General features: G+C 39.8%; 1 protein-coding gene across 1 annotated transcript in view; it reads right to left on the bottom strand.

Annotated features, from left to right (window-relative positions):
* Tnfrsf11b (TNF receptor superfamily member 11b) overlaps window positions 1-1,309 on the bottom strand; it is a 27,768-nt gene extending 26,459 nt beyond the window's left edge. Inside the window, exon 1 of the mRNA XM_008837968.3 lies at window positions 1,139-1,309. Within this exon, the coding sequence (XP_008836190.1) occupies window positions 1,139-1,168 (30 nt within the window). The 5' untranslated portion in view covers window positions 1,169-1,309. The remainder of the gene's footprint in view (window positions 1-1,138) is intronic.
* Between the last annotated feature and the right edge of the window lie 10,047 nt (window positions 1,310-11,356).

An 11,356-nucleotide genomic window follows, 5' to 3' on the forward strand; every position in this document is an offset into this window, starting at 1 on the left:
AATAATTTTAAAACTTCTTTATATTAGCTATATTAGTGGACATCTACATTTTACATTTATATATACACACATGCAAATGTACTCATGTAGCTAACATACTTGTTTATGTACAACCTCCTGTCTACCTTTTTCTGAGTGATTTTGGTATTAATTTACCTATGCATGTTTGTGTATCCCAGGAGATAAAGGGAATGTGTGAGTTGGAGGTTGAAATTCAAACACTGATTGAAGGCAATGCATCCTAAACACAAACATGGCTTAAAGATGGAGTTCTAGCTGGTCATGAATATCTGATTTGTGATTTCCTATAGTTCCCACTCTAAAGGTAAATAAAATAAATGTTTAACCACCAAAAGACTAATATATAAACTTTAACAATGAGGGACCAAAATTATAAGTTAAAAAGTTAAAAGAAAAAAGAAAGAAAGCAAAAGAAAGGGAGAAGGTACATTATGTTAAAAGTATTCCTTTATTTTCCAAACAACGTCTCACATCAGGCTTTAGCCCTATTTAGTGGTGGACTTCATCCAGTTATTTAAATACATTCTTTAGCATAATTATCATTAGTCCATTAATATTTTCATATTGTATGAAGTTGAGCACTGGGATAATAAATTTGAGTAATAAAACCTTATTAAAATATTAAATTGCAGTTAAATGAAAGAATATTTTCGCTGATGCCAGTTAGTTGAAATTGCCCATAACACATGTGTAAATCAGTCTAATGATGCTTCAGACCACAGTCACTGCATCCAAACTGTTCTGTACAGTAGTTTCCAAAAGACTTTGCTTCCAACCTAGACACAACTTCATCTCCAGTAATAATAAAAAGTCTAAGTAAGCACAGATATAATATTTACAGGACACAAGTAACCAAATGAATAAGGTAAATAAATGGATGGAATCAAACAAAAACGTCTGCATCTCACTGTGTGTCGCTCTCCCCACCACATAAACTCGGCAGGAACTTTTCAAGGTAAAGTCACTCTGCCAGGAAGAGGGTTAACCGGTTCCCACCTAACCTGAGACCCCTCCTGAGAGCCGGCAGGCTTCGCCCCCATAGGCTCGCGGGAGGTGGGGAGTCCAGGTGGCCCGAAGCCTCCGGGGTATCTGCACCAAGTCCTAGCCTGGGACTTACCAGGAGCGCAAAACACAGCCACTTGTTCATTGTGGTTCCCGGGAAACCTCAGGCGGCGGGCGCGGGCGGGCGGGCGGTAGCTGGGCCGGTACTAGGTGCGTCTCTGCAGTCAGGGCGTTCATGACGTTTTATATAAGGTCTGGGTAACAGGAAGTATGGGCTGTGGTCCATGTCTCTCCAGGACCAAATGTGTACCTTTCCTTTTTAGGAACAAGCACTGCGGGACGCCCCTGGGTTAACGCTTTCGGAGCTTGGGCTGGACCATCCTGTGGAGAGCTGGGGGCGTGGGACAGGGGGCGGGAACTTCTGACTTCTGCAAGGGGAAAAAAAAAGTAAAGAAAAAGAAAAGGCCACCGGGCTACGAAACAAGGAGGCAGCTGTCCTGCTGCCTCTGAGGTTTCCTAGCCTCTTCCTGCCAGCGGCCAGCCTCCTGGCAACTGGAACCAGCGGCGAGAGGCTGGCCACGCGCTGGGGGAACCTCTGGGCTGTGGGCCGTCCACCCTGATCTCCAACCATACCAGATCCTGACTAGAAGTGGGGTGCCCTAGACACTGACCCTTTTCTGGGAGAAAGTCAGTACTGTCCATTTGGGCCCCCTGTTGTCTGAACCCCTTCTCCGTGTGGGCCGGGCATTGTCCCCAGCACTATTGGGAAAGTTTACAGTCAGTAACGTGTTTCGTGGATCTGTGGAAAAGGACGCTTTTCCAAACTCGTGTTTGCCCCTGGAGTCAATGCATTTAGCCTCTCACTTCTGTTGTCTGATGTTGTCGAGAGCCAGGGAGAGTCAGCAAAACAACGTCTTACTGTCTGGAGCAGAAAACGCCTGCATGCCACTCTTTCCTTTCCCAGCATCATTTTCCCAGAAGGGTTGTTGGTACCGAGAGTCCTAACCACCAATCCAGTACCTCTATGGTTCAAGTTGCCTCTTTGCTGCCCCCTGCTGTTGGCACGTTTGAGGACTTGTACATAGGGTTCTTATCTAGCCCATCAACCCGCCCCCCCCAACTGCTTGTCTAGGTTAGAACTGTTTCCAAACTGAACTCACATTCCAAGGTGCAGCTCCTGGGTCAATTTTAGGTTGTCACACAAACTCCTTGTTACACATGCTTGAAAAAGTCCCTGCAGAACTGACTTACCCGTGGAGCTGTGTTAGTGACACATCTCCTGAGTGGGGACAAACTCTGCTGTCAACAGAAATCAGAACATTTATTCTTTATGGTAGGATGGCTGTCATCCTACCATGAGTTCAACGTAGACCAACTGAATGAAGAATTATTTTTTAAAATGCTAATTGGAAAAACAAAATTTCCACTTTAGATTCCAGGAGACAGGAGTAATATTCAGCTTTGTCTCCCAGTGCAAGAACGTACCAACATTCTGGTTTCCTCTCAGACACATACAGGACACATTTTATTTATAACTATATTGATTGTTGAAAGTTCAAAAGATCAGCTTAAAAATCAAGTTACCTATGTGTCATCCTGTGTACTATCACCATCACAAACAGCTTTTAGAACACTTGAATCTAGTAAAAATTAAGATGTTAAAGTACAAAATAAACATTTAAATTCAAAGGTTAACTAAAAAGCAAGAATGTAAACCACTTTAAAATTTTAAAACTAATTACTTGTCTAGATATAGTACCTAAAATAAAATAGAATTTGAAATCAATCTCTCAGGTTTTTACTTTTCTTAACATGTCTACTAGACAACTAAAGGTTGTACATATGACTAGCATTGTATTTATATTGATATTATTGAGATACAGTCACATATGTCAAATGTTGCTCATTCATGCCAATATAAACTGTAATTCTATCTCAATAATATTCAATGGAAATATAATGCTGATTATGCTGGTTTGGGAGTTGACATAGTGAGAACCCATCTGTGTATGAATACAAAGTTGTATGATTTCACACCAGACACTTGAGCGTTACTTTTGGCAGCTACAAAGTGAGATAGCAACATGTAGACACATGAGACCTGAGTAAATAAAATGAAAGCAGCCAGTCCCCATGTCCATAGCAGAGTTGTTATCTCTGTTCAGTGTCTGGGATCTTAGCTAAAAGCATTTTTCTCAAAATATAACATCATGCCAATAAATAGGAGTTGAATTTTGGAAAAAAACATCAAGAATTAAATCTTGAAGAACTGGTTCAGAAAAGACGTGTGTGTGTGTGTGTGTGTGTGTGTGTGTGTGTGTGTGTGTGCAAGTGCTGGGGTTATAGTTTTGTGCTACCATAGTCAGGCTTAAATTCTAGTTGTGATTGTTCTAGAGGAATAACAGATATGGATCTCTCAATCCAGACACCTAGTTTTGATTCCTAGTGCCAGTTCTTCCTAGTTGTGTGATTTCGGAACATTAATTTATTTGGGTTTCTTTATTTTGTAAAGAGGAATACTCAGTTGACAACATGGGATTACTAATGTGTTTATGGAGATTAAATTAGATAAAGTACTCAAAACACTCAAAAGAGTGTCTAGTACATAACGTTCACTAAGTTTTGTATGCGTGTACATGTGTGTACGGTGTGGGGGTGCTTTTTAGTTTTTGCTATTGTGACAGTCTTACATAGTTCAAGCTGTCTTGAATTTACTATGTAGGCATACCTAGCCTTGAACTCAGATTCTCTTTCCTCTACTTCCCTGCTGCTGGGATTACAGGTTTGTGCTATGACTTCTAGCTTTCTTTAAGTTTTCATTGTTATTCATTATTGCTACATGAGGTCCTTAGGACATGTGTATGAGCGCAAAGTGAATTTAAGCTCCTGAGGACAGGAACCCTGTCTTTCCTGTGGTATTCCCTGAAGCGTTCATTCTAGCCTTTGGCACACCTAAATTATTCAGCAAATTAGGAATTGTGGTGGCTTGAGGGAGTGGGATAATTAACTGAAATCTCGATGCTAATTTGGGTACCATTTGTCACTTGACACAAATTCTGGCATCATTTATTTTAGAATCACAAAATAGACTGGGTATTGACTATGTATCTTTGACTCTGACTGTAGGCCATTCATTAGTCACTCCCTATCAGGAAACTGACAGAGACCATGAGTTATTGGTCATTTCATTTGTTATGTTCCTGGGCCAATCTGACCAGTCCCCCTGGGATATTCCCAAGTGTTCTTCCACTGTGGATAACAGATCCTGAACACTGAAGCTACAGTTCATCTCAAGATTTAATTGGAATGGACCTCAAGATCTTCATTGAGTCCAAGGGGAGAAGTTTGAACAGTAACCTAGCAGACTACATTCATCTTCCTGTGACAGAGAGGTCCCTCATAGGCAGAGGCCATTGATGACAGCAATCAGAGCACTGTAAATTTAACCTCAGTTCCTGAGCACCAGGTATGTATGATGCCTTTCCAGGAGAGACGTCACCAGATATCCCACCTCTCTCTCTCTTGAGCTCCTTTAAATCAAGTTCCATATTAAAAACATTTTTACTGTCTGTATTTCTGATTATCCCCAGTAGCACTATCTGTCCCTCTACCTTCCCTAACGGCAACTTACAACACTTAGAAAAATGGTACCTGAACACTGGGCACTCCCACGGGGAAGCACTTTATCCTTTTACCACAGCAGCTCAGCACATGATGCAGAAAGTCATTTATAACCATCATCATAGTTGGAATAGCTTGAAACCCAGACAGCAATTGATTTAGGTGATATGAGAGAAAAGTCATGCTCTGGGGTGACAAGGGCTCTGAGGTGACTGATCTTGTGTTGAAGCGTCTTTACCTGAAAATCAGGAGTACTCATTTTGAAATTTCATATATGAAAGGATATACACTTGAAGAATAAGAATATATTCCTTTTTATTTCACTACTATCAGGAAGAACCTTTATTCTGAAACAAAGGGACAGAAAAAAAATCATAGTACCGATAGATCATTGATCATTTCATTCATGTTCGCTAGTGTCTTCATTAACAAACACAATTTTAATCATATCAGTATTCTAAGCTTCAGTTTCAGACTTTAGTAGACTATGTTAAGAATTGGATATATCAAAAGGTGACTTTGACTGAAGCCCTTTCTGGTGTAGTTTGCGGCCAAGTGCTCTAGGATCTACTTCAAAGTGCTGGGTTGTAGATCAGTACTTGCTAGCTGGGGTTCCCCATTCAAAAATGATGCAACTTGATGATTGTGTGACTTGTACATAAAAATAATGCTTTCCTTGAAAATGTAATTTAATCATACAGTCCAAGAAATACACAATCAGAACTAAGTGCCATGTGGAAAGAAAGAAATTGCAAAAGGTGTCTCTGACCTTGTGTGACTCCAAACCTGAGTTCTGAAAACTAAGCAGTGGAACAGGGAGAGCTGTTAGCAGGGAGGACAGCTCAACAGGATAGGAGGCAGCATACTATGCTGTGACATCAGGGAACTGGAAGGCCAAAGAGGCCAGTGGCTTGGGGAAGGACAAAGTATAATAGATTCTAGACTTTCTCCAAAGAACCATAAGGATCACCACAGGGTTTTAAAGCATGAAAGCATGCCTTAGTTCAGGCTTCTATACAAAGTACTACAGACTGAGAGGCTAATAAGCACCAAAAATCTATTTCTCATAGTTCTGGAGACTGGAAATTTGAGAGAGGATGCAATCAGACCGAATCTAGTGAGAGTCCTGCTCTGAGCTCTAGCCTGCTGACTAATCCTTGCATCCTCACATGACAGGCAAAGATTACCGAGCTAGATCTTTGGGTCTTTCTCATAAGGACACTAATCCCACTGATGTGGACTCCATTCTCATGACTTAATTATCTCCACAAAGTCCCATCTTTTTAATACTGTTCCATAGTGGGGGGACTTAAATTCAGCATATGAAATTGGGGGACATGACACTCAGTCTATGACAGTATGACATCATCAATATAGGTTCTGTATGGTATACTTTTCTAAACTTTATCTGCAAAAATTCTGAGAACAATTGATCCAAGTATAAACCTACAAAAGGAAGCACTATTTGTAATTATCTTTATTTTATGTGTATGAGTGTATTGTCTGCATGTATGTGGGTACACCCATGTCATGCAGTGCCCACTAAGGTCAGAAGCAGATGTCAGATATCCTGAAACTGGAGTTAGGACAGCTGTTAGCTGCCATGTAGGTGCTAGTGATCGAACCCAGGTCCTTTGCAAGAGCAACGAATGCTCTTAACTGCTGAGCCATCTCTCTAGCCCTGTGAAAGCATTCTTAAGCTATAACTCATAACCAAAGTAATAATATTCTGGAGATACATGATAGGGAATCAGGACCAAAATGTTTTAAGAAACCACAGCAAAGAGTCTCCTGTTCTAATCAGCTTAGAGAGTCATAACCTCTGGCTGATAAAATTTCTGACCTTTCTTAACAATCATTGTAGTTACTTCATCTGAATGTTTCTTGAAACTCAGATATCCATCTGGTGGCTACACAGTCCCAAAAATCAGTTCCTTAATTAAACAGTGGTGCATACTCCAAATAAGCATTCACTTGAAGGATTCTAAACAAACGTTTGTAATAAGAGCATGTTAAAGGAGCACGCTTACTTGGGTTTCCCCCTCAAAAGTCCTTCATGGGATCCGATTATCACTCATATTAATTTAAAAATTATCACCATCCCCTAAATCCCATGAAATTTTTTTGTGCCTGGCTAATGAGGACATGATGGACGAGAGTTCTTAGAATTAGTCTCTTAATGGACAATTAGCTATGTCTATCTGGGAAAGTACTTTTCCCTCCTTTTACTAAAACTAGCCTTCGGAAACAGAGGTTTGGGTGAGAGAGTTTTGAGAGAAATTAGCCTACAAGATTGAATTGCTTCTTCAAAACAGGGTTTGTCTATACAAAGCTGAGCCTAAAGGAGCACTTTTACGTGAATATTGAGTTAAAGAGATGTGATAGTTCACCTTCATTGTTAAACTGACTGGATTTAAAATCACCATGTAACACACTTCTGGGTATGTTTACGAGGTTGTTTCCTAAGATTTGACTGAGATGGGAAGACTTAGCTTGAAGGTGGGTAGCACCTTCCCATGGGCTAGGCTGGGATTGCTGACTGAATAAAGAGAAAGAGAGCTGAGCACCAGCATTCATCTCTCTTTGCTTCATGACTGTAGGCATTGTGATCGGGCATATGTTCCTGCCATCATGTCCAACCTCCCTCCAAGGTGGACTGTGTCCTCAAAGAGCCAAAATAAACCATTCTTTTCTTAAATTACTTTTATCTGGCATTTTGTTGCAGCATTGAGAAGATTAACTAATAAAGAGAGTGCAAAGTAATTTAATATTCAGTGAATAAACGATATTAACAGAATAGGAAATAAAGTGTATCTCAGCTTAGAAAAAATCCCACTTACTTCTTCAGAAAATATTTACTTAGTATCTACTATGGATCAGGCATTGTGTTAAGTATCTAACCTAAAAAAATTTCCCAGACTTCTGATGTTTATAGTCAAGTGAGGAAGGAAGAGTAACTAAGAAAGCTAAAAGTAAATTTATCAGATGAAGATAGCACAATTTTAGGGAGGTGAAGTCCTTCATACAAGTTAGTGCAATGATGAGTGCCTAGAAGGGCTACTATAGTTGATTCTCTGCAAAGAGCTTTCTGAAGAAGCAGGTTTTGATCACATGGTAGAGATCAAGGGAGGTGTAGCTGAAGTCATTGGATGAGTAATATCAGTGGACCCAAAAAACCTAAATCCTATGCAGTAGAGAGCTGCATATAGCCAGCCTGTTTAAGCTCTGTGAATCAAGGTAAGGAATTGTCATTTCAGTGGGTATGTTACCATGCCATATTTTAATATGCGCTTGTATTTTATAATATTCAAATTAGGGTAAACTTGTCTACTAATTCAAACATTTATCACATCTCTTCTGGGTGGTAGGAAGCCATTGACACATCTTAAACATGATTGAAGTGATTTGATTGTTTCCTGTAATGGAAATGTGACCAACATGATGCAGAAGGACTACTGGGTAATTAGCACCAGGGCAACCATCATTAAACCCTTAGGGTTTGAGAGGGGGTAGCATGAGTTTCAGCTACACATTGAGAGCCAAAGTATCTTTGCTTAAATCATTCTGTGTCTCTCAGCGTCACTTGCCTCTGAGTTTAATAGTTTATAAAAATGGATATTAGAGTCATAAAGTATAGATAATCATGTTTCATAAGTTTTTCCATTATAGCCAGTATATTTATTTACTTACTTATTTTTGTGTATTTCAAGCAGAACATCCCAAACAATCTTATCTTTATATCTGCATCCCAAATGGCACCCTCCCATAGCACCCCCCCAATGGAGCTCATATACTCTGTCATCCCTGTTATTGCCCACTGTGTTATCAGTACCCCCAGCCATTACCCAGTACTAGTCCATCCACTGGATCTAGTCAGCCAACCTAGAGTTCCTTGTCTTAGGAAGATCAGCTCTTCCTCATCTAGCAGCAATCAGTTGCCAACATTCCTTCAGATAAGATTGGGGTCTGCTGTCCATTTTCCCATTTCTATACTGGGTTACTCTCTGGGAGTCTCTTAGGCCACCCTGGCCAACAACTCAAAGGAAGGTAGGTATCTCCTGTTTGGCACTGTTTCTTTTTATGTAGCCTTTAGCTATACACACGGACCCTTAAAGAATTATACTGATCACTTTAATCTTTGGTTATACTTTCCTTGTGAGTGTTTAAGACAATACAGTTGGCCCAAATTAACTAATTTATTTTCACTCTTAATGTTGTTTGAGGATCTGTTCCTCAAGGGCAACACATGAGTGTGGGAGGAGCCCCTGGCTCCTTTCTTTTACCATTTTCACCTATGTCAAGATAAGTCAAAGGTCCTGCTTGACCATGGCTGGCTTCACTTAAAAGCATGGAAGAAATGTTTTCTCTGTGTTTACCCTTCTCTTTCTAGACTGGACACTAGTTCAAGTCCATCTGGTTGTGTCTCCATGGCCTCCTTGATCAACAGGACAGGTGACTCACCACAGTTATGGGACATTTTGAGAGATGCTCTGCAGTCCTCTGGAACTTAGTCGTCCTTGGAGGGCAAGGAACAAAAACTGTCCTTTAAGTCCCTCTGACTAGATTAGTATAGGCCTCAAAGTATGGCTGTTAAAATCCAAGAAAGTCAGTTCCAACAGTTTGGTACTTTTAATTACCATGTGCTTAAACAAAGCTTGGGCAAAAGCCAAACGTTCTCCAATAAACATTGGCTGGGCATATATTATGTTCCTTGAGCTAGTTGTATGTATAATTTGTCAGTACGTTGTTCGATTAATATGGTTCCCTCTGTTTTTTTAAAACTAGGTAGACATGATTTATCTCTCTCACTGTCTAACCCTTCCACCATGGTTTCCCCATTTTCCCCATTTCTCCCTTAATGATACCCTTCTCCTATGGTCTTTCCTCTCTTGAGCTCCTTCTTTCCCTTTATCGCCAAGGTTCTTTGTATAACCCTCTCTCCCCCTCCCATTAAAATAACACTATTTTTATCCATATGTCCCTTATTAACATGTTTCCTACTGTTCTTCTCTTTCGGGTTCTTTCTTTTCCTTTAGCTCCCTGGTTCATTTTCATTATCCTCATTCCTATAGTTATGTCTGGATACATACTCACTTATAAGGATTTGGTGCTAGGACTCATATATGAGAGAGAACATAGGTTGTTTGTCTTTCTGAGTCTGTGTTACTTCACTTAATATAACAGTTTCTAGTTCCATCCATTTAACTGCAAATTTAGGATTTCCTCTTTCTTTACCGCTGAGTAGAACTCCATGGTATAAAAGAACCACACTTTCATTATCCACTTCTCACTTGAGAGACATTTAGGTTGTTTCCATCTCTTAGCTATTGTGAAAAGAACAGCAACAAACATGGATGTACAAGTGTCTCTACAGTAGGATGAGCTCCTTGGGTATATGCCAAGGAGTGGTATAAATGGGACAAATGGTAGGTCCATTTGTGGCTTTTTAAGAGTTATCCACATTTCTTTCCATAGGGGCTGAACAAGTTTGCAATCCCACCGGCAGTAGATGAGCATTCTCCTTTCCCCACATCCTCTCCAACATTTGGTATCATTTGTTTTCTTGATCTTAGCCAGTCTGACTGGGGTAAGGTGAAATCTTAAAATGGTTTTAATTGCATTTCCCTGATTACTAATGATGTTGAACAGCTTTTAAGATGCTTCTTATCCATCTTTATTTCTTCTTTTGAGAACACTTTGTTCAGCTCCTTAGCCCGTCTTTTAATTGGGTTACTTCATTTCTTGATTCTTTGCCTTTTGAGTTCTTTATATGTTCTGGATATTAAACCTCTTCAGATGTGTTGCTGGTGAAGATTGTCTCCCACTCTGTGGGTTTTCTCTTCAATTCTTTCATTGCTTCTTTTGATGTATAGAAGCTTTTTAGTTTAATGAGGTCCCATTTGTTGATTCTTGACCTTGTTTCTTGAACAATTGATGTCCGTTTTAGAAAGTCTTTTCCTACACCTATATCTTGTAGGTTATTGCCAATGTTTTCTTCTAACAGTTTCAGAGTTTCAGGCTTCACATTGAGGTCTTTGATCCACTTGGAGTTGGCTTTTGTGCAAGGTGAAAGATAAGGATCTAGTTTCATTCTTCTACAGGTGGAGATCCAGTTTTGCCAGCACCATTTGCTGAACATGCTGTCTTTCCTCCAATGAACGTTCTTGGCCCCTTCATCAAATATCAGGTGGCTGAAATTGCATGTACACATATTTGGGCCTTCAATTTTGTTCCATTGATCTATGGGTCTATTTTTGTGCTAAAACCATGTTGTTTTTATGACTATAGCTCTGTAATACAGTTTAAAGTCCGGTATAGTAATCCCTCCAACATTGCTCTTAGTACTCAGGGTTGCTTTGCCTATCTGAGGTCTTTTGTGCTTCCATAAGAATCTTAGGATGTTTTTTCCCTGTCTGTGAAGAATGTCATGGAGATGTTGGTTGGCATTGCACTGACTCTATAAATGGCTTTTGGTAAGATGGTCATTTTCACAATATTAATTTTTCCAATTCATGAGCATAGGAGGTCCTTCCATCTTCTGATGTCTCCCTCAATCTCTTTCTTTAAAGTTGCACAATTTTCATTGTAGAGGTCCTTAATGTCTTTGGTCAGGTTTATTCCAAGATATTGTTTTTTGTAGCTATTGTGAAAGGGAGTATTTCCATGCACTCTTTCTCTGATTTCTTATTATTGATATATAGAAAGCTACAGA

This window comes from Nannospalax galili, unplaced genomic scaffold, assembly GCF_000622305.1.
Source record: "Nannospalax galili isolate Female #2095 unplaced genomic scaffold, S.galili_v1.0 scaffold17, whole genome shotgun sequence".
Lineage (NCBI taxonomy): Eukaryota > Metazoa > Chordata > Mammalia > Rodentia > Spalacidae > Nannospalax > Nannospalax galili.